We start from the raw sequence: 24440 nt of genomic DNA on the forward strand, positions 1-24440 counted from the left end.
GGCTACATGGGGAACTACAGGGGGTCTGTGCTCCACTCAGCTGGGCTGCTCTGCCTGGAGGTGGGGGGTGGTGGGCACAAGAACTGTCTGCCTGCTCATCTCACCCTGCTCCTCTTCAGGTTTAATTAACATAAGGATGTGACATGATGAAAAAAATATGAAATATAATGAAATGATAACTTGGGGGAAAAAACTAACTTACTGATAGAAGGATAAAGTAGGCAGGAATCTCAAAACAAATAACAGAAGGAAAGAAGAAAAGGCAAACATGCCAAGTTGACATGCAAAGATTAAAGCCCCAGCTGAGTGCTATCTGGTGGAAAAATACAGAACACGATGCATAACATAATATGATATGTACAGGTTCAGGAAGTTAGATCAAAGACCTTTGTAATGACAACTGAAGCTGAATTCAATATCCAAATAAAAGCAAAAACACCAGGCCCAATTCTGATGTCATGTACAGCAGGTAATAAAATGGACAGAATAAGAATGAGTACAACAGGAAATTAACTGGAAGACACTTCCTCAATACCAGAATACCTTAGAGCTGCCACAGATATCCTCCATCGCCAAAGAATTGCGCAGGACAGCCCAAATGTATTAAAATGAAATAATAGAGGTCAGAGTGGTAAAAAGGAGTCTTTCTCCTTCTAGTTTTCATTTAACTCGTCTTTTATCAAGCTCTACACACCTCCTGTCTAATCAAACATACACACACCATCCTTTAACTGTTTCTTTTCCATCCACTCTTTGTTGAATTGTAATTTTTTTTTTAGGACATGACCCATCTTGCATTTAAATCAGCTAAAACACACAAGAGGACTGCTTCACTGTAAATTAGAGAGCTCATGAGTTTGCAGAGACTTTTTTCCCCCCTGACACTGCACACACACAAAATAACAACATCCTGGCCCTCACAACTGAACACACGTTTGATTCCCCAGCTATTTTGCGTGCAGGATATGTCTCAACCGAAAAGCAATTAGAGTCAGAATCGTACCACATCTCGTTAAGTGTCTCTCATTAATGCAATTCAATTAACAGCTTATCTCTTGTTGTGTAGGCGCCAGAATCCTGGCAACCATGGCTGAGCCCGTTAGTGAGAGATGGAAACAGGAGGAAATGGAAGAGGACCAGTTTTATGAAGCGGAGACAGACGGCCTGTGGCCGACTGCCTAAATCAGTCTCATTAGGTAACTTATTTATGCTGATGAGTCTTTTTTTAGTAACCCTCATTTATCTAGGGACTTTCATTCACACCTGGGAGCTGTACACACAAAGACACAAGACAAACAGACTCTATTGTGCGTCATCCAACTTGTGTATAAACACTGTGTTTCTATATCACCTGGAGGGGTCAGAGGCTGCATTAATTACAAAACAACACCAGTTCTCCGTACCTCTTCCAACTAAACAGAGCACTAGAGTGCTGCTACTCAGTAAGACAGGTTCTCATTAAACAAGTTTTCAACTGACCGCTGCAATTAAGTCCTTGTTTTACTTCTCACCACAAATATTTAAGAACAGATTTAATTTGACAGGACAAGCTAAGATTGACTAAGAAGTATCACCCTAATATGGGTTATACTAGGGCCAAATGTACAGTGAATATTTCTTTTTTTCTGAGAAATAATACTACTGATATATCTGTCAAGTCTCAGCAGCCATAGCCAGCATGCTGAGAACACTTGTAAACAGTATCAAACCATCATAGCTGTATATTTAATCCAAAACTGAACCTAAATTTCAAAAATGATCATAAAAGTGACATTTTGTCAACCAAGGACAAGTGTATGGACCAGAGGTTGCCAGACTATAGGGTGTGATCACCAGGCAAGGAGGCACATAGGGAATGCTTTTATAGCTGTTTCAAGCAGAGTCACAGAGCGAAGATGCATGCAGGTGTTCTAAAAACACCACAAAGTTATAGGACAAACAGTTGTCCCTGTAGGTTCTCAGACATCCAGGTCATGGTAGTCTTAAGTGCTGAAGTTGAAGGCAACTGGACTTCTTTTTGGGTTCTTGAAGACGTTTCACCTCTCATCTGAAAGGCTTCTTCAGTTCTGAAAACTGGTTGGGGAGTCCCAGGTATTTAACTTCTGGGAGGTGGTTCTGAGAGTCATCAACTCACCCTGTCATTATGCAAGTCGTTAAGGTCACATGAGCCCAGGTGTGTCTCAGTTGGTGGGTCGTTGCCCCCATCATGTGAAAACAGTTAACTCTCTTAGCTCTTAGAAGCGCTAACCATTTGTTGCTGGACTTATTAGGAGCATCACAATTGCAGCCTCAGTTTCAGGCACACTCTGGCCTTGGTCTTATCCACCCTCTTCCTCTACTTTACTATAGACACTACTTTTGGTGCATGCAGACATTTAATTCAAATCCACAGTCTTCCTGTATTTCTAGTTAGTTTACAATTTGGTTCTTTTTGGGAGAATATTATACGTTTCTCACTGCACTTAGGCCTGGGCAGGACTGAACAAAAATAGTGACACACCACTCATTTGTCACCAACACAGTCAGCAGATTCAGCAGTGACTGTGACACACTGCTGGAAGCAGATAATGTACTAAAAAAAAAACATTAATTGTATGAAACATCACAGCTCAGTCGCACAGACATGATAGACGTATTTTTAGATTCAGTGTAACTTACATTTACCAAGGAAATCATTATCTCTGATTAGGGATATGGTTTGATAGCATTTCATTGAATATTAATCCAGTGCCCAATCTGCTTATCAAGTCTTTCTAAGTAGTTTGATGGGGTATATATGCGCATACACACACACACACACACACACACACACACACACATTATTAACAGAATGACTTAATATTTAGGTTGCTCTACTCATATTAATAACAGAATGGGTAATTTTATTTTAATTAGGGACCAATTAAGAGACAAGCATGACACTGACGCTAATAGAGACTAATTAACTATCAAATCTGAATCATGGACATTCTGCTGTGCTTTGACATTTATTAACCCTGATCGCACTCATTTTTGTTTTTGCTGCGAGGGGAAAATGTGGCAGAACCTGACGGGTCACAGAATATGGCGTAACACTGGCAGCACACTAAGGCTTACGTTGACATTTAGACAATAGATATTTAAACACAGGTCTGGTTTTCTGGTTTCCTCCCCCCTTCATTGTCAGTGCCCTTCCACAAATTTCCCAGTTGTTTTGTTGAATGTAGAACATTTCAGGTGGTCCGCCATTTTTGTTGACAACAGAATCACTGACTTATCATTCATGTGTATAAGTTATCATTCTTGTTTTTTTCTTTTTTTTGATGCCCATCATGTCAAGCTCAGCTTAAGAGATATAACAGAGGACATGAATAAGAGATTTGATAAGGGATTCAAACTTGGAACTGGATCCAAAGTGGAACCAGCTATCGGAATCCATGCCTAATATCCATCATGAATAAACATCTATAAATCCACCCAGAAAAATCACAGAAAAAACAAGCTCCTTATAACTACAGGACTAGGTTTTCTTCAGTATCACAGTAATCCAGTAATCCAGCTGTCTGTACATGCATGGCTACATTGAAAACAGGAGCTGCTTATGGTAGTAGATAAGTGATTTTAACCTAAATTCAAATTAAATCCATCAAGGAAGCGATCTTTAAATGATCTGTATAAGCGAGGTATGTATATATTTAAGCAGCTCATTTGGTAACCACAGTAATATGTATGCCAATGACCATGTGAGGATGTGGATTTTCCCTGATCAATCAGATAATGTCTTGTTCTACTCTATGTATTTTGACAGTAAGTGAAACATCACAACCACACAGTGTCTACCTCCCATCTGTGATATCACAGCACTCCTCCAGCCAGTTTCTACCTGGTCATCATTTTGCATGGTTTCAATGGTTTTACCTGTTTTTTTTTTTTGTCGTCTTTAGATGTGCAACAAAGGAGGGTATTGTGCAAAGCCTGTCTGGAACAGTCCACATCACAGGGTAACACCACAAGCCTCTATCAGTACTTGAAAGAGCACCCCAGGCAGCTATATGATGAGTGTATAGCCAAAAAGTCAAATGAAAGCAGTGATGCTCCAGTCCAGTCTAGTAAACAACCTACTATTTCAGAGTTGTTCGTGACTGTTACGCCGTAAGAATAGGGCTAATGAAGGCCCTGTGAGGTAATGACCTTCTCACTGAGGACATGGTGTCTGTTAACATTGTCACCAAAGACGGGTTTCAAAAAGTCAGAACTACACTGGATAAAAGATGCAATTCCCTCCTGCACATACTTCAGTCAAGTTGCCTTCTCAGCACTATCTGCAGAATGTAGGATTAAAAAAAAGTTGAGTGGGAGCTGAAAAATGTGGAGTGTTACTCCACAACTTGCCCATAGACTGAAATAATGGATCAAATGTTATCAAAGTTGTGGAACTAAATCAATAAACCAGGCTTCAGTGTTTTGGCCATAAGCTGCATCTTGTGATCGGTAAGTGTAGGCCTCTGTCTCTCCTCCTCTCTCGCCTTTTTATCTTTAAGCACTTTCAGGTGCATTGTCTGTATGTTAGGTTCTATACAAATATTAATTATTATTAAAGTTAGTGTATTACTATTGCAATTATCAGGGACAATGTTGGAGCAAAGCAAGGCTTTGTCTCAGGTTCTGTCTGAGGACAGGAAGACATGTCACCTAGTTTCCACTTGGTAGGACCTCATATCAATCAATTACGTCCTCTCTGACTCGTGTTTAAGCGTGTCATACCAGAGCCCAGTCCTGCATCTCCTAAGAACATCAACTCTGGCTGACAATGAGGACAGAGACCTTACCAAGGCATCACAGTCAAGACTGCCACATGCAATATAGGTTACTGTATTTTGATTACACTGAATTACATTGAAATTACACTGAATTGCATTTTTTAAACATTTATATAAAATGCCCAATTGCTCAACATTTCATCACATTGCTCTCATCTCTGTGTTTTGCAGGAGAACAAGGCTCATGTCAGCACCACAGATGCTGTGCTTCAAAGTGCAGCAGAGGCAGAGCCATCTACTGATGAAGGGAAAGCAGTCAGTGGGCAGCTTCTTTAAGAGCAGCACTGTGCCCCCTGTGCTGTACCTAACTACCTGAGGACTCCTACCACTGATGGAGAGAAGGATCCCCTGGCCTGGTGGAAGGTACACAGTGTTAACTTTCCAAAGCTGAGCAAACTGGATCGCAAATTTCTGTGCATATCAGCCATGGGTACACCATTAGAGAGACTGTTTGGTGCTGAAGTGGAGCATAACTTTTTTTTTTTTTTTTTTTAATTAAAAAAATTTAAAGATAAATTTTGGTTGGATCAGCAAATAAATGTTTTAGCTGTGCAATATTAAAATATTTCTGTAACATTTATATTCCTATTTCTATTATATTTAGTGATCTCTTTTTTGATCATTATTCTGCAGTGTGTCAATTAATAATTATATGCAGGGTATATGTAAATAATGTTCTACTGATAACAGATATGCAGTATTTTAAAATTTACATGGTGCTATGACCTACCTATTTCAATGTCAGAGACTGTTTACAGAAAGGTTGGAATTGTTTTATTTTTATTATTAATAAATCTATTTAACTTAACACAGGCACAGCTTTGGTGATAACGGTTTAATATTCTATGCCAATTAAAAAAGTAATAAATCCATGCAACAACAGTTCCGATGGTATCTTTAAGTTCTCATCCTTGCATTAGAATATAGAGCAGTTGATATTTTGATGGTATCTCGTGGTAATGCTTCATCACGTTTTAAATCCATTACATGAATACTGAATTGAAATTCACTAACAGTGATCGACTGTAATCATACACAGTACCGCATTATGACAGCACAGGCCACATTGTTTTTAGCTATGGAGAATGAATGTGCACAGGTGATGAGAGACAGGGATTTGTAAATGGAGGTCACTGAGAGGATGCGTCTAAGCACATAAATAGCTACTCAACACAACACACAGCGGTGCGTTAGATAATGATCATGTGGTGGTCTGCTCTGCTCATCCAACACTGACCATTTGCACCAACACAGAGGTTCCACTCCTCCATAAGGTGGGTCATCCATGGAGGAACACAGCACAACCTCTTTTAGGGACCTAGACCTTTGGTCTAGTCTTTGAACGAAATTTTTCCTTGTCTGTATTTGCCCCTGGGTCAAGCGGCTGCAAATCAAAGGACACCTTTCAGAGTGAAGGAAGAACAAGTGCCAATTCTGTTACTCACCGTTGATAACTGGGGTGTACACCACAATGCCAGCCAGATTTGGGTCAGACACCGTTTTGTCCAGAATGAGTCCTCCAATGCTGCAGAACACAACACAATTAGATCGTTAACTAGTGTTACTGTGTCTGTGTGAAAGAACGATAGAGAGAACAAAAGGGGCATGGAAAGGGAGACAGAGGACTGTCTTTATCTAAATGATGTCCACTGTGGATTGGTGTGCTTCTCTATAAATGGCACTAGAAATGCCTAATCAGCTGCACTGAATAATAAAGACAAGGAATGAAGAATTTTTCAGTTGTTTTCAGCTGATGTGTGCAGAACCAATATTTGCATTTTCTCTCTCCTCTATTAAAGCCTGAGAAATGTGGTATCACCTGCACCGTGAATGTCGGGAGGCGAATGCAAGAGGGAGTATGTGAGAGCGAATGAGACAATCATTCCCTTCCTGCTGGCTGTATTTGTGAGGCTGCCAGGCTCAAGCGGACCTGAGGGTGTATGTGCTCGGGTACTGCAATTTGTTTAGGGGATGAGTCATCAAGTTAACCAGACACTGCGAGTCACAGGCACAGAATAGCTGTTCTTTCTCCTTTGAAGACTAAACACACACACACAGTTCCATATATAAACACACACACACACCTGCTGATGACCATGGCAGTGATGACTGGCTCCCATCCGGAGTAGAGAAGGGTGCGGCTGGCTGGGTGCTTGGAGGAGATGACGATCCACAGAGGAGTCAGACACATGAAGAAGGCGCAAACCAGTGACGACACATATGGGTAGGAATCTGTGGAAGAGGAAGAGAGGCATTCATCTTTCCTGTTTCATTTTTTTTTTAGCTTTGGGTGGTGGTTTGGATGTGCTAGTGAAATGGTAGGGAAACCACATGGCTGGGAAACCGCATTTTTTGGTTGCTGTTTGAAATTTTTCAAAATTGGTGCCAGTACAATTTTGGGGTTTCAGTAATGGTATCTAAATTATAGATTTTCAGTACTTAGATGTTTCTCCAAACTTAGTTCCTTTTTCAAAGCTCTTTCACACAGTTGTCTTTACCAATATGCAACTTAACACAGCAGTTAATCTCACATACAAAATGCACTAATGCAACAAAAGACTGCATTCATGTCTCAGGAACAACTCTGGGACCAGAGCATTGACAAAATTTGTCTCCCAATAAGAAAACTGTTACATATAACACCATGATCTAAAAACTCAACAACTTGTAGCATTACAATATGAATCAATGTTGTCTTAGAAGCAGCGTTTATATTTGATTTTTTATCCATAAACCAATATTCCATTAAAGGAAAAGAGGGCCACTTATTTACTGCTCGGGCTGTGCTACGTTACAGTAAATGTTGAAGTAATGAATCAGGAATGCTGCATGTTTCAGTAGGCTTGTTACTAAAGTAAGCCCAGCAATGCAACACAAAATAAATGTGTATATACTGTATGCACTACACATACATGTATAGGATAGCTACAGAATGCAAATATCAGTCTTAATTTACAGTCATTTTCTGTTCTGCTAGGCTGGCCAGTTTTTAAAAAACTCCACATGTAAAATGGAGTGTAAATCCACAGAGGTTTGGTCTTGGTTGAGGTTTGGGTGAGAAAACACTTCATGAATTTTTAAATATGTGGTCACAGAAAGCATTAGCAATGAAAATGATCCGCAGTTTGGTCCATATCCACATCTATTGTGCTGACAATGGGAAGAGTTTTTTAAAAGAGTAATCAACTGTAAAAAACTATAAAATGAGGAATGCAAACATGTTTTTCCCCAATAGCCTTTTTTCTCCATTTTCCTCATTATTTAAGTGTTTGACCTAGCACCAGTGGCCATACAAGAAATTTTCTAAAATGAGAAGAACTTGCTGATTTAGGTTAGGAGATAGCTGATCACATAATGAGGACATCACTAAAAATCTGTCCAAACATTCAGTGTCATCTATTAATACTCAACAGATTTTAATATTCACTCTTATGGACATGACCAAATGCACTTGCTACATGGCCCTGGGGCCCCTCCCTCTTAACCTCCCATCATTTCCAGTCTCTGAGGATGTGGGTACACAAGCTTAATCATAACCTATGTAGCGACACCAGGCCTGGCATCATTGACAGGCTGTGGGAAAGTTTATATTGGGGATGTGTAACAGATGCATGATGAAAATCAGTCACAGCATCAGGTTAAAGTAAGGACTGAACTTATAACTGGACACCCAGATAGGAGGAAGATATAGGAGAGCCTTTCTTTTAAACTCTACACCAGCTATAAGCATGTCAAGAAAGAAAGTGGCTGGGAAAGAGAAATGGATATTGCTTTTTAGCCAACCAGGTCTCCAATCCACCTGACCTGCATGTATTCTAAATATGAGAGGAAAGTGGAGCACAGAGAAGAAACACACACCAACACAGTCAAGTTTTCTCTAACTTTCTCTCTGCTACCATGCCTCTCTGTTCAAATGACAATATAGCACAACACAACTATTTTGAAAGAGTAATTAGGGTAAAACACCTGCTTAGGGCCAACACCAGATGTTTCCAGCAGGATCCTGTTCCAAGCCCTAAATAACTGTCATTAGGAAACAGTCCCTGGTTTATTATCTCGATGGTCTCATAGCTTGAGAACAGAAAGGGCCCACTGTTTAGTTTGAGGTATAATGAGCTCTAGCAGAACTTTAGGTCACTGAAGGTTCCCTAAAATAAAAAAGTGGAGGCAGATATACTGAGGTACACATTTGGGAGGTGAGCCGTCTCCCACGGCAATGCACCCCCACCAAATTCCAGACGTGGACAGGGAAACTGACACCAGCTAAATTGTTGGACAGAGCAAGCTGGCTATCAGCCAAGGTCCCATTAAGGTCTTCTACAGGTTAAACTGATTACAGGAACCTCTGACCAATTGCCTTTCAGCATTCCTCATGAATAAACCAATGAACAAACAATTGATATTCCTATCCATCACTGGTGGAATATATTCTGCTAGGACAAAGAATGTGGTGTGGCTGCCAACTACTCTTTTAGCTGAGAAATGGTAAGATGCTTTTAATGTAAGGGGAAGAAATGATGGGCCCCGATAGTGATGATAAGTAGTTCCATGCTCTGTGATGACAGAAGTGCAAACAAAACCCACAATGAGTTTGCAAATCTAAAACTACCATTGAGAGGAGTAAGATGCCTTTGCCATCTAATAAGGATGCTAACTATGCATCTGGGATTACACACACTTGTCAGGGTTTTTACTAACTGAGATGCTCTATGTGTTAACAAGGTCACAAGTAAAGCCAAAAAAATAAATTACATTTCTCTAGGATGCTTGTATGTGTTATCCATTTCAAACAATAATAGAGTTATTACAGGCCTCCAGGGTCCTATAAGTTCCATTCATTTCTCAAAGATAATGTTAGGTGACTCAGCTTGAAGCACTTCCAAAGGACATAAAGTGTAGCAGCTACCAACTCAGATATTTCCCCAAGGAAATGGTAGAGACCAAAACCAGAGCTAAAGGAGAGTGAATATTGGACTTGGATCACTCAGGTGGATAAAAACATCACTCCAAATGAATGACCATGTTTCTCTGTGTCTGGATGCAATTTGCTAATACACTGGACAAAACAAATTTATAAAGGTGACTACCTTAAAATTCAAATGTGTGTGTAACTAATGGATGCTAAAGGTTACAACCTGATAAAACATTTAGCAGTTTCAGATTCGGGATCAGCTTTGAATGAGTTAAGCAACTCACAGTGGTGCTGTGGTCTGACATACTAAACAGATGGAAAAGCATTATTTTTCAGAAACAAAGTTGAAATAATTAAAACTCATACCCATAAAATACATTTTAGGATCATTATATTATCCAGGCAACTGCTGGGTTTGAGAAGAATCATTTATTTAAAAGAGCAGCAAAGCCTAGTGTCTCTCATTTTACAACCAAATGGCATTTTTGTTGGAATTGCTACTTTGAGTTTTCTGTTACACCTATTAGCTCACATCCTTTGTCCCAGACATTTTAACTGGAGCTGTTCTGAAAGAGCGTCGTGCCAGTTTATGGCTGCACATCATGTTGTAATGAATTCAGAATGGCTAATTATATGGTAGAGAATTTCCTCTGTCATTGTTATTGTGGGCAGTGTGTCATTACAGCATAATGTGATTTATCCTGTGAATCTGATTCTGTAGGTGTAAGTGCAGCCAGTATCACAGTATTTGAGCCTAGACCTAGTCTTATTTATTAATCTAACTTCCATACCAGTCATTTATTCACATTTGTCTATGTCATGGGTTCCGCTCTCTTCACTGTTGCTACATCCACATAAACACACATACTGTGCATGCTCACAAGCACTGGCCCTGTTTCTTGGCAGTTCTGCACCATTTCATGCTCTCATTATCCCTGCTTTTATCTATTGTTGAGTCCTCTCACTAAAGCACTCTGTAACAATCCTGTTTGTTAAAAGTACTCTATAAATAAACTCAGTGGCTCCTTCAGCTACTACAGTATGTCTCAGTGGCATCTCATCTTGACTTAGGTGGTCTGCCTCAAAATTAGAGGCATTAGAGGCATTAAGTTAATAGATAATCGTGTGATTTAAATTCTGTTTAGCTGAGAGTAAACTGACCATTAGTTCCTATTTAATGGCAAAGTATCAGCCTGACTGGGCTCAAGAACAACAGGGGCACTGTCCTGAGAATGATATAGCCAGAAAGCCTCACTGCACTACCCTGCCATGGCAATCTGAAATCTGAAGTGTGTTTAAGACATTTAGCTCACAGTGCTCAACTGTTCCTTTCATAGTGGTGAACATCTGTGTCATACAATTAGACCTGACAGCAGTAGCTAGTATGAGAAATTTCCAGAGGAAACAGCTTCCAGTGTTCCCTACATTAAGTAATGCAAGGTGGTGTGACACAGGTCTGGGTGTGACAGAAGGTATGAGGAATGTGTGGTGGGAGGAAAAGAGATGGTCTGTTCAGCAGCTAGAGAGCAGAGCTGCTACAGAGTGAGGCATGAGGGACCTCTACTGGCTGAGGGGAGTATATCACTACACACCACCACAAGAACATTTGGGCTAAATAACTTCTCTAACTGAGAGAAGATGGACCATATTTACCTCATTGTGAAAACATTTATGATTTTCAGTTTTTTTGGGGGCTGAGTCACTTAATTCCAAAACTTTTTATAATCAGAAACTAAGACTAAATCATTTCAACATTAATATTAAAACAGAAATTTGAAACTAGACTCACCAGTCATGTTACAGTCTAAAGTTGCTTTAACACTGTTGCCTTTTAGTTCTGGTCAAACTTATATTTACTCTGACTGAGTGATATGGACTGACAGGCAGCTCATAGGGCTGTACAATTAATCATATTAAAAATGCCATCTCCATTCATACGCCTGTGTGATCTTATTTCTAAATGACAATGATTCCGCCGCTTTTTTATTAGGGACATCAGCTGCATCAAAACAAGCACTCCTACTTTCTCTCGCAACAACTGACAATGTGGCATTGCAGCAGAGGAAAATAAACCGAGTGAGAGTGGGTGAGAGACACGTTGCATAAGTAAGACACCACAGGAGAAACAGGAGCTTTCTCTTTCTGTTGTCCAAAGTTGATGTGCCAGTTCTATATCAGGCACCATCATATTGTGAGGGAGACTTGTGAATCTGAATTCTAAACAAGAAGAACACTGATTCTCATTTTATCCAGTATTATGCAGCCCCAGTCAGCTGCAAGGCATGCTAACTGACTTCTTTACAGTAAAAAACAAACAAGTGCTGACCATGGACCAAATGAGTAGTATGAGGAGTATTAAAACACATGAGATTTTCATTTATAAAAATGAAATTACATGCTACAAAACAAACATTTCCCATGAATCCCTCTGCTTCCAGCCTTTACCCAAGTGCATTATTCTGCTGTTCATAGCTAGAAAAAAATAAAAGCTCCATGAACACCTCAGGCAACAAAAGTGTTGAACTTCTGGAAAATATTTTATAAAGTTTGACAGGCAGGGGCTCTCTTAAGTCAGAGTTTAATTTTCTTTGCACAATACATATTCCATCATCCACTGTTAGTATGAAATAATGAGATACAGTGTATACATATATATACTATGTGCAATTAGGATGTATTATGGAAGTGGGACACAGCTTCTCATTGATGTAGGTGTACAGTTTTAAACAATCATGTGCCGCAAAGAGCCAACAGTCGTGAGGTTTTCATCTCAGACTCCACCCACCAATAGTGCTCCTTCAGAGTGGAGCACAACAGGGGAACAACTCATGAGTAAATTCACTATTAAGATGACTGGCTCTACTGAAAACCTGCAGAATGATGGCTCTCTATAGGTCTCGGTTGGTTACTCCTGATGTGATGTAGGCATGTAGTTTGTCTGTGACTGTAGCAGTCTTCTAAAGGTAGGTGTTATTTACTTACCCAGGCACTTGTAGAGGCCCTGACTGATCCAAGCCAGGATTGCCAAGGTTATGAGGTCACCAAAACTGGCGGCAATGGGTGTGGCTACATTGTCTGGGTTGATGCCCGTCTTCTTCGAACCCACAATCACACCCACCATGATGATACCTGGACATGACATGATGAGAATGGAGCACTTCACTAATGGTCATTAAATTACTGGTGATTTTCAGACACTATTATACACACAGTCTGTCAGTGTGAGTGAGTGTTTTTGTAATCATAACCCCTTTGTGAGATCAGTTACAGTGACAGTTGGAAAAGAGGACAGAAGTGACCCGGCTTCTCCACAACATTAACAGTTTCTTTTAAACTGCGGGACTGTCAGCGTGTCTGTGTGTTTACCCTGCAGCAGGGAGGCTATGAAGGCCGTGGCCACACTGCTGGAGCAGAGCAACACAGCGTGGCTCATCTGGAACTTCCCCTCTGGGATCCAACCAAGAACAACGGCTGCTACGGCCGCCAGGAAACCCACCACAGTGGCCTGAACCTGGAGCAGAGAGGAAGGTGGGATTTACTATTAAGCTTTTTAAATGATTCAGGAAAATATGCGTAAAAACAGGCAAACAGTGCTTACAGGATTAGTAAAGGAGTTACTTAGATAGGCAATATCTTCACACACAGCTGTCAAACATTAACAGTCGTGCCTATGTACATTTATCTGATATAACACTTCCTGCTGACGGATGTTATTGCATAACATATCAAACACACAGCTCATCAAAACACTATGATGTTGCATGTGAGCATGGTGTGTTTATCAGTATGTGGGTAGATGATTAGCAGTCTGTCCTCAGTCTTACTACACAGACAGGGATCAGAACCACCATGTACCATCAAAATAACTTAGCATATAACACATAGCACAAACCACAGCCTTATGACAAAATGTGTAGTAGGTGAGATTATGCACCTATATTAAATATCTTTGAGTGTTAATATTTATGGAAAATAAATTGGTACATAAAAATTACATTTAGTGGAGGACCTATTTTTGTGGGAGCTGAAAAAAAATCAACTGGAATATTTCAAACAAATATTGCAGTATTGATTCATTTTTTTGGAAAAGTCAGTATTGGCCCTTCATGTAAGTAGATGATTCAAGGTAACAAGTGTGAGTGTGTGATTACCTGCTTCAGTGCCAGGTTGCCTATGATTAGATTCCACTTCTCTATGGGAGAATCCATTTTACCCACATTCACCTGTGTCGAGAATAAGGATAGAATAATTTTAAAAAGCCAAAACACAGTAACATTCAGAGTTTTCCATGACTGCTACAGAGATAACCAAGGGATAAAAAACCCATCAAGGCTTATTACAGTGATTTATTATTGCATTTCCATGAAGGTGGGGGACTGGTAGATTTAAGAATGGTCAAAGTCAAACCTGCTCCAAAAACACTGGATCCTACATTTCCCACAATGCAGCTTTTGTTAGACCTAACACACCTGACAAACAACCACACTTTCTAATTCCACACCAACACTTTGTGATGCAGGCTTTCTGTTTGTGATCTCAAAGCCCAGCTGAGATACCCTTAAGGACATCACTATGAGATGATGAGGATTATTTTCTATTTTTTAGGAGACTTGACAAAGCTCCTCCACAGCCACAGAGGCCACCTGTTTTCACAGGCTGAATAGTACTTCCTTAGACAATTAAATAGGGTTAGGGTTAGGGAACTATGGTCAAGCAAATGAAGTTTATCTATCTGATGTGACCATCTCAGAGGACCAGTGTTATTGGTTTTAACCCTTTAGTCACATGGCAGCTAACAATTATTTTCATTATCGGTTCATCTTTTTGTCTATAAAATGTCAGCAAATAAGTTTACAGAGCCCAGGGTGACGTCTTCCGTGAAATCTGCAAGGGCAGTACTAAAGTACATTATGGGAGGTAGATTATACTGTCTGTCAGCAACAGACAGTGTAATGTCCTCTGTGGATGTCACTGTACCAGCCAGGGAAGGTCTAATGAAAGATGCTACTGAGGTGCATTAGTGGAAATGCAGAAGTCAGTGTGTCTTAAAGTTGACCCATTCCAGACATGAAAAGTCAGAATATAGAATATATAGAATATATATGTATAATATATCTGAATATATCCTCTGTTGTGTTGATTTTGACCACTGTTTTTTTTAAATCTGTTTCCTAAGAGTGCTAAGACTTTATGAAAGTGCACTTATGTGGGTGCAGCTTAAACTACTAATCTTTAAAGCTCTTTTTGGAGCTTTACCACATAAATTAATACAAGCCATAGTTACTCATGCTGTTCCATGCTTCTACAAAAAAATATATTTTTTCATCTCCCAGTACTCAGTCTTATCCCAGTTGCACAGCCTACTCATATGAATACATAAATCCAAACAAATTTCAAATGACATTCTCAAAATTGGATACGCAAAGCATCATTGTCTTGAGGAGAACAACAGTAACATGATGAAACCACTGAGGAGCATTAGCTTACACTGAGCTCAGCTATCTATATTGACATAGTACTGTGAATGTGGAGCCTGTATGCAGGGAGCCGGGGGCCAACAAGAAGAGCCAAAAACCAAACAAAGAGAGAATTCTGCTCTGTCACTTTCTCAGCTTCTCCTCTCAAAACTCTGAGAGACATGGATACACTAAAAGGGTTCTGCTGAGGAAGGGTTTCATGCACTTGTGGGCAGGGTTGTAATTATACAGGTTTGTGGAGCGCATGACACAGTGTTATGGGATATGTCACATACTGAACATGCATGCACTCATGGTTCGCTGACAAGCAAACTTGTTCCCTCCTCACTGCTCTTCCCTGTTTATACTGCTTGCTCTGAAGGGCTGAACTGAAGCAATAAATTTGCCATCTGACTGTTGAATTGTCCTGGTTGCAGCAGCCCTTCCCACCTCCCTCTACAGGAAACCACCTCTCACTCTGCTATATCAGCAAATTCCTCTGCTAATTCCTAATCCGCAAAGCTCTTACAGCAAAATCCATTCAAGATGCTCCAATATAACTCTTACTTGAAACTTTTGAAAGTAATTATAACTTATACTTAAAGTGGAGACACTTGCACTGACAAACAAGGTCACTCTTCCAGTAAAGGCAAAAAGCCTGTTCTGTTTTCCTCTACGTTTCACCTGACAGAGGGGAAGGTGTTAGAGCTGTAATCACTCTAGCGGCTGCACAGTTTGTCACAAAGATGAACAACAACTACGCATCGTAAGAGACTTAGCATGCAGAGATGAGACACAACCACAAAATGCTGTATTTTTGTGCTGGCACATGGTGCAGAAGACAACAAGTGAGCTAACTGGTATTTTCCAGGTGTGCAGTTTGGCGGTGAGAAGAGGCGTAGAAGAGGGTGTGAATTCTTTATTTATGGCAACAAACATGTTTTCTGCTGACACAGTCACCCGCACCTTTGAAAATATTGCGTTCACTAGAATGCGATGGACAGACAGTCAGACGACCCGAAAACATCCTGCCTCTAGCCACTGCTGTCGCTGGTGTGGAGGCATAAAAACATTTAGCAGGCAACTATTCATGTACCAGATTGTCAGCAATAATTCTCCATGTAAAATAACAAAAATAATAAGTGGCTTTCTGTTGATGAGGTTGGGGTGCCAAAAGCAATGCAGCATTACAATGGATTCCAGCTATCTAACTCCAAAAAGACCAAGATGTGTCAGAAAATTAAACATGTCATCTACAGAGAGAAAAATGGACTCTTCAGGAATTGTCTGCGTAGCTTTTTCAAATCAGCTGAAGCTAACTGAAACTGCATTGTGAGAATATGTGGGATGACAGCTCCTCAGTCATGCACCTCACAATATATGAATGAATTTATTTCCATTGCACCTTAATAGCTGAAAGTTTTTAATGACTGAAAGAAAATGCAAAAAACACTTCCATGGTAGTGTGTCATTCTGACTGTGTGTGTGTGTGTGTGTGTGTGTGTGTGTGTGTGTGTGTTTGTTTGCCTCACCGCTGTGGACAGCCTAGAGGCCAGAGTCATCTCCAGGTTTCCCTTGAGGCCGAGCAGGGCAGGAACCAGGATGAAGATTTCTGTGATGTACTGGAACGCCTCCCAGTGCTGCGGATGACACAAGCAAGCAACACGTTCAAAAATTATTTTAAACATGCCTGACCTTCAAAATACTCCACTTTCAGTCAGACTAATTTGACATTCAAATTCAAACACCACTCTATTATTTAGGTAGGGCAAATTCTTTATTTGCATATGAACCTGTGATTCTGTGAACTAATTCCAACAGAGTTAACAGACTGGTTAGTCACTCTTTGTCAGGAATCTTGGCAGTAATTCAATAAAGTGTTCCGAAGCAGCAGATATTGTAGACATGGATTACTTTTCTTCATCTTGTTAGCTGACTCTGACTCTCTGACTCCTGAACAGATTCAAGAGCTTTCAAATGCCATTACATTCACCTTAAACTAAAGCTACCCTGTGGAATTTTTGACCACTAATAGCACTATGGAACAATGTTCGTACGACACACTCATTTTTTTTGCATATAATATTCTGTTGACGTACTGGTTACATCTGACTAAGAAAAGTTACAGTGTGTAAGCAAAGCAAGTAAAGAGGAAGACTACTAAAGTTTTATGAGGAATTTATCAGGGGCGGTATAGAATGGTGCATACTTCTGGTTTCAGCGCTCAACTATGCTGAAGTAGAGTTTGCAGTCAAAACAGGAAGTGTTGTATATCTTGGTAACAATCTCTCCTATTAATACAAAACTTGGTCCTACAGTTTCTCATGCCACACTGATGCTCTGTGTAACAATCAGTTCAATTGGTGACACAAGTCACAAAATTATGAAATATGCTAAAATTATTTTTCCAAACTACTCTAAGGCTTAAAGTGCAAGTGCATTAAGCCTTCCCCTTATGTACAAAGCCCTTAATGACTAAGCTCCATTGTATCTTAAGGACTCTACAGTACCCCAATAGATAACTTCACTTTCAAATGAAGGCTCACTTATGGTTCCTACAGTCTCCAGGAGCAAAATGCAGCCCCCATCAGGCTCTTGTCCTGAGGAACTAGCGGCTCAATATGGGTTTGGAAGGTGGACACCCTCCCTACATTTTAGTGGTATTATATCTTGGGAATGGTCAGTCTGATGAACATGGAATGTGCCACTGAGGCTCATGTGATTCTTCTCCCTCCCTCTCCATGAATTTATATCACACTACTTGGATGTTATCCTGGCTTGAGCGCTCGAGTACGCTGGATTCTGTTTGAATAACAGTTGTATTATACCTCAGCTTACCTGTACAATATCCAGCACCATTCCAGCTGATACAGTTCCAAATCCAGCTAGAAGAAAAGGCACTAGAATCTGCAGCGCCATAGCCAGTGGTGACTCCTTGGGCATGTTCTGCACATCAGATCCTTGCCCTCCCTCCTCATCTTCTTCCTCATCTGCCTCCTCCCCAGAGAGCCTCCTCTCAGCCAGCATGGGTTCTGTTTCAGAGTAGGGTCCATCTCCACAGTCAGATAAAGTCACAGAGGACCGAGAGGCTCGGTCCAGATGCCGACGGCTTTCTACATGAGATGTTTCCTGTCTGTAGCCGTTCTGGAGGGGGCCAGCCTCTGGTTTAGCTCCAAGGTCCACCATGGCTAGCCGCTCCTCCTGCAGTTTGGTATAACCAGTAGGGACCATGGTCTGGAATAGAGAGGCGATTCGTCCAGAGGAAACAGGTTTCAGGGAGAGAGCACTCCACCCACCACCTGCTCCGCTCATACGTACCGTGAGGCTAGAGCCCAGGGATTCCCCTATAGCTCCTCCCAGACCCTGGATACTCATGATGTGGCCTTGGGCTGTGGTGTTTCATCTCCTGACATCCAGTCTGAGGGCAGTGTCAACTAATACACAGTGAAACTAGTTCACACTGGCCACAGTGCACCATCCATGTTTAAAAAATGGCATCAGGGACTCATCAGCCTGGAGGAAGCAAACAAAGAAAGACAACAAAGGAGAAAATAACTGGGAGAACAGGAAAACACAGCCTGAGGAATTATTTGAGATAACATTACATGGAGATGTAACAGCTGAGTCGCATCTTACAAAGAGGAACAAAATTTCAATCTCTCAATCGCCCACTAAAGAACCAAGGCACTCAAGAAGAAACACTTTCGAATGGGGGGTGGGGCGGTGGGTAAAAAAGCTACTGAACATCCTAATTAGTGTCATTAAATCTAAGTTAACTGACAGAGGGAACAGATGAAAACAGAAAAGAGTCGGCGCTGTTCAGTTTCAGTTTGTTTCTGGCGGTGTCACTGTTAGTAAAGACGGTCTGGAGACCACAGGTTACCGTTCGTACACTGCACTACATCACCGTCCAGGCCTCCGTGGTACCTGTCTATGTCTCAGTTAACTACACTTCTGTTTCATGGTTTCGAACCGGTTAAACGCCTTCTTACAGCACAAGCTAACTATTATCGACACATTTACAAAGCACTAAAACAATGGCTGGTTGTGTACGTCTGTTTGTGCTACTTAACACCGCTATGTTAGCTAGCTGTGTAGAAATAAAAACAGTAGGAAGCTCGGCCGGAAGAACACAGTAGCCAAAGTTAGCTGGTTAAATAGTTCTTCTCATACGAGCACCACCTTTTATTATTGTTTTCCAGAAGTTACCTTTCTGTAACGGAGATATTTGGTCCAGGTGAAGGGTTGTGAGTCTTGCTCTCTGACAGACGGCCAGTGGCTGAGCCGCGTCAGAGCAAATAACGCCACCAAAGATCGTCTACGTTATAATGATGAACGACTCGGTTTGAAAATAGCAGCTCCAATTCGCACAGTAATTAAAGTTGTGGCGGACTGTCTTGATTCATAACTAGGACATAAATGATTTTGAGTGTAAGGAAAAATGAATGAATCCATGTACAAATGAATCCATTCCTTTTATCTTAATCATCCCTGATTTTATACACTAAATATTCTTAGTCAGAGTGTATGACAACTAAAGGGTTTAGCTGAATCTATTAACTACTTGCTTTGAACATTCAGAGATAAACTGACGATGTAAAAATCTCATTTAAATATATTGCGTCTACTGTGACCGAGGGGGTCGCAGCGACAAAATCAGGTAGGAGTGAGACCTCTCGCTCTGTGTACGGACTTAACTCAGAGCAAAAGTGCCTCAGATATTTTGAGTGGTTTTGTGGTTAGCTAGAGATGTGGTTAGCTAGAGCTGCTGTTAGCTAGTGGGTGCTTCACAAATTTCGTCGAGTATTGAACAGCTCAGTCAGACAGGGAGTTTTAACGAAGGTCTGCTTGTCTTTTGGATGAGTAAATTTTATAGCCAACCTCTTACCAAGACAACAGAGGGCGCTATATAAACTACAGCTTATATATTTCTTACCTTTTACCCGGATGTTGCATTTAGCAATAACACGTGGATGTAAATAGAACCGAGTCGCCTCAGAAATGGATTTTAACATGGAGAAAACGAGTTCACAGGCCCTGCTGTCATGTGGCAACGGAGCAGGTCTGTATGCCTACATTAGCTGTTTAAAATTAGAGGATATATGCCGAGAATTAGAGAATATGTGAACAGGAAGAGCCTGTGTTTAGCTATGATACAATGAAAAGGTAGCTAGCTACGTTGTCGAAGTACAGTTTCAACCCAGCAAATACTTTCTTCTTACAGAAATACCATTAAAGTGGTTTAAATGTGTAGCTCCTGGAGGAGTGCAGGGTTTATACACACATTGTAAAGTTCATGTTCAGTGAAAGGTTTGGAGTTTGAAATGTTTATCAGCTCTGGAACTGTCCATAACTCAATAGGGAACTAATGACATTTTAGTTAGTTCTGGTGTGGTTCTAGGGCAAATGGTTAATGTTAGAAACAAGCAGCATACAGTGCATTTCAAGACAAAGCTACAATTTGCGTAATGTTTTTATAGCAGTGTTCTGGATATAAGTTCCTTGAGAGCATCCAAACTTGAAACATCAATCTTGAATCACAGTCCCTTTGTAACTTTGTGCTCTGAACTCTTTTTGTGTCTTAGTCACCTTAGAGAAACATGTTAAATGAAGTCTGTTAGGTTAGCTGTGATAAGGTGTAAAGAACCTGTTTGTTTTGCTGCCAGGTCTCAGTGAGAAGCTTCTCCTCAAGCCAAGGGCTGGCAGATCCCTGCAGACAGAGAGAGTCCCAAGAAGCAGTGGTGAGACTAAACATCACTTCCCTGCATGATGTATTGTTATTAAGTTCCTCTTTTACATTATTTGTAGGAAAACTAAGAACACAAAACCGTTGTGAAGACATATGATGTGTTGTTTGTTGTGTATCAGTGTTGGAGCGGCTGCAGAGCTTCCTGCCTCAGATGGCTGAAGCCAACGAGAAGCTGAAGCGGCAGATGGAGGAGGCTCCTGCTGGACACTTCGATATAGAGAGTGTGGAGGAGGCACAGAGGGTCATAGAGATGGTGAGTGTCAGTCTGTGTCTTCCTGTCAACTTAAGCACCTGTAAAAAAAAAAAAAAAAAACCAACTCGTAAGATACCCTGGGAAAACAACTACATCATGTACATAAAGAGAAAATGCAGGTGAGCTAAATTGAAATGGAAGAGGGACAGATTTCATGTTTTGCTCTCATCTCTGAAGGAACTGATGTCCATGTACCAAAAAGCATAATTTCCACAAACTATAAATAAATAAATCCCAGACAATCAATGCTGTTTTTTTTTTCTTTCCACAACCACCATGGAACTATCCTGAAAAACTATTCCATCCCAAAGTGAATGTAAACCATCCCAAAAGCCAAATATAATTCTTTAAACTTAATTATCATTTATAGTTACTAGTCGTTAGTGGCATAATAACATTTTTCACCCTTTTCATCTGGGTTATTATTCCTATAGTTTTCAATATTATTTCTTGTATGAGTTGACTGAGTCATGATCTCTTCCTCTTGTTCTCAGGATGTAGCACTGGTGGAGCTCAACGGTTCAGACAGTGAGTCTGAAGATGACGAAGAATCGTCAGACTCTGAGGAGGAATCTGACTCTGATGATGAGCAAGAGATCACAGAGCAGAACCTTAAACTACCTGGAGACAAAGGCAAGAAGACGAAAGCCAACATCCAGGTTCTGGACCAGTAGGGGGGAATAGACGAGTCAGCTGCACAGACTTTTTGCTGCATGTTGTTTCTTTTCTCCCTGAGGTGATAAAAACCAACCAGTGACAAAACCTCTGCCTCAGGGGTGAAGGGACTTTAAAGCAACTTCATGGACACACAGAAGTGGTGAATGGAAAAGCTCTTGTGCAGAGGCAAAGCTGAGTCATTGTTACGGGAACAACAGTACATGTTATTTGACTGGATTGATGTCATAGTTGCAAAAGGCCTTTGGAGCCAGAACAGATATTGTGATTACCTCATCCAGTCTGACCATCAGCTGACCACGAGACCTCTCATTGTACACGAAGTGTGAAGTGGATAACACTGTGGCTCACCTTGTTTTGATGAGTGTGCACGCATCAGCTCAGGCTACAAGCTATTTGAGGAAGATGGGCCACCTGAGAAGAGATGAGGTGAGGTACATGGTAGCGTGTACACATACTCTTCTACATTTAGATTTATTCATTTTTAAATTAATGAAGTTTCATCAAGTTGTTGAAATTAAATACCATATTCTCTGGCTGGATTGGTCAGAATAGTCTGAAAGTTTTAATCAGAGGTATATCTTTTGCTCATGAGTGTTGCCACTTTATTATATTTCACATCCCAAAGGTGTTCTGTTGGATTCAGATCTGCTGACTGGACAGGTCATTGAAGTACTCGGACCTTGGCTGTGTGACATGCTGCATTATCATGCTAGACGTAGCCATTAGAAAATGGTAAACTGTGACCATAAGGGGCTGCACATGGTCAGCAGAATACTCAGATAGGCTGTGGCATGTAACTCATGCTCAGCTGCTATTAAGGGGAGTAATATGTGCTAACAAAATATTGTATCATTACACCACCACCATCACCCAGGTCTGCCTGGTCCATGAATTCATGTTATTTAAATTCTGACCATGTGGAGGCTGCATTCTTTGAGTCTACTGTCCAGCTTTGGTGAGCCTGTGCCCACTGAAGACGCTGTCTGCTGTTGCAGCCTGTTTAAATCAAGGTTGGACATGTACACTCTGAGATGCTTTCTCCCCACTGTAGTTGTAAGGGTGGTTATGACTTACCATAGCCTTTTCCATCAGCTCCAACCAGAATTTCTTCCTTACAACTTAAAATGTCATGCTGGCAAATGGTTGGAAGGATGGCAGAGTATAAAGATTTAAAATGCAGTTGTCTTCTAATTGTTGTTGCTCTTAGTATGACTAAGTAAGACTTTTTTGTATAAACTGTTGTTATACTGAATGACATTTCAGTGGTTGTCTTCTGTAAATTGAAAAAATGTATGATTGATTGAGTCACTATATTTTGCCCAGAAATTATTAAAACTACTACTACTACTACTTTAAAATTATTTTAAAGCTTGGGGGGGGGGTACATCTCATTTCTGCAGCACTATATTCAATGCAAGTGAGTGGGTGTGTTGATGACTTTCTTTCCTGCAGCACTGAGCAAGCCAGGACAAGTCAAGTCTGGTTATGTCTATTTTATTTCTATAGCTTCAAATCAAAACAAGTTATCTCATGGCACGTTTCATAAAGAGCAAGTCTAGACAGTGCTCTTCAAAATATTATTTACAGAGACCTAGTAATTCCAATAATTCTCCTGCACACTCTAGCTGCAGGTGCCACCCAAGGCCTAAACCAAATGGAATATTGCCTGTAGGTGGCTTCTTGTTGCAATGACAACAGCTGCAAATAAATGCAGGCTTGTGACAAATCATCAACAGTCATAAAATTAATTTATTTGACTTAGTGTGCACAAGTGAGTCTTAGTCTGGTTGATGCTAATGCTACCATAGACTGTTGTTTCCTTCTAGACTGACTGGAAAATAAATTTGGCATCTCTGGCCTGGCCCTCAACTGGTTGGAAGAACTCATGATAAAATCTAATAATAATAATGAGTCATGATAATACCATATCAAAGGGCCCGTGCTGGACTTGAACCCAGGCTGCTGTGGGAAGGACTCAGCCCTAATGCATGATACGTGCTCCACCAGGTGAACAAGCTAAGGTCGTTAGTTATGCTCCTTGGCCTTGGCAGTTACACTTGTGTGACAGTGTGTGAAACACTTGGCTAGCTACCTGGACATACTTACAGTGGCTGCTGCTGTTACTGCAGATAAATCTGAACTTTAATTAATTTAATCTACCCCTTACATTTTTGCTCTTGTGTACACTGCAAAACAAATAATGACTAGTAATATCAGTATTACATCTACTGTTCATATACTTCCAGAAAACACTCTAAATGAAGGCTCCCTTTATGCTATTAGCAAACAATGGGTAAAAGCAGCAGTTCTGGAAAGAGCCGGGCGGCTGTGGCTCTGGAGGTAGAGCGTCGCCACCAACCAGAAGGCTGGTGGTTCAATCCCTGGCTCCTCCAGTCCGCATGCCAAAGTATCCTTGGGCACAATGCTGAACCGACATAGGTATGTGAATGTGTTTAAAAAAGCACTGTGTATATAAGTGCCATGTGAATGTGATGTAATGTGAAGTGCCTTGACTGGTTGATATGACTAGAAAAGTGCTATATAAGTACAGTCGATAGTCTTATATTTTCCACTTAACAGCAGCATTACACAG

General features: G+C 40.7%; 2 protein-coding genes across 3 annotated transcripts in view; one reads left to right on the top strand and one right to left on the bottom strand.

The window, feature by feature from the left end:
• Window positions 1–19515, bottom strand: part of slc41a2b (solute carrier family 41 member 2b) — a 38494-nt gene extending 18979 nt beyond the window's left edge. Inside the window, exons 1-9 of one of the 2 annotated variants that reach the window (XM_018697169.2) lie at window positions 19377–19515; window positions 18486–18680; window positions 18006–18401; window positions 16700–16807; window positions 13863–13934; window positions 13078–13222; window positions 12694–12840; window positions 6884–7031; window positions 6245–6324 (exon numbers count right to left, since the gene is read on the bottom strand). In XM_018697169.2, the coding sequence (XP_018552685.1) occupies window positions 6245–6324; window positions 6884–7031; window positions 12694–12840; window positions 13078–13222; window positions 13863–13934; window positions 16700–16807; window positions 18006–18401; window positions 18486–18542 (1153 nt within the window). In that variant the 5' untranslated portion in view covers window positions 18543–18680; window positions 19377–19515. Of the gene's footprint in view, window positions 1–6244; window positions 6325–6883; window positions 7032–12693; window positions 12841–13077; window positions 13223–13862; window positions 13935–16699; window positions 16808–18005; window positions 18681–19376 lie in introns of both variants that reach the window. The other variant, XM_018697167.2, reaches the window with a different exon arrangement.
• Window positions 19516–19911: 396 nt separating this feature from the next.
• Window positions 19912–23194, top strand: nopchap1 (NOP protein chaperone 1). Its single transcript, XM_018697210.2, has 4 exons — window positions 19912–20229; window positions 20834–20908; window positions 21036–21169; window positions 21664–23194. Exons 1-4 carry the CDS (start codon window positions 20169–20171, stop codon window positions 21841–21843), a joined length of 450 nt encoding a protein of 149 aa, XP_018552726.1. The 5' UTR covers window positions 19912–20168; the 3' UTR covers window positions 21844–23194.
• Window positions 23195–24440: the final 1246 nt, after the last annotated feature.

Source organism: Lates calcarifer, linkage group LG18 (assembly GCF_001640805.2).
Source record: "Lates calcarifer isolate ASB-BC8 linkage group LG18, TLL_Latcal_v3, whole genome shotgun sequence".
Lineage (NCBI taxonomy): Eukaryota > Metazoa > Chordata > Actinopteri > Centropomidae > Lates > Lates calcarifer.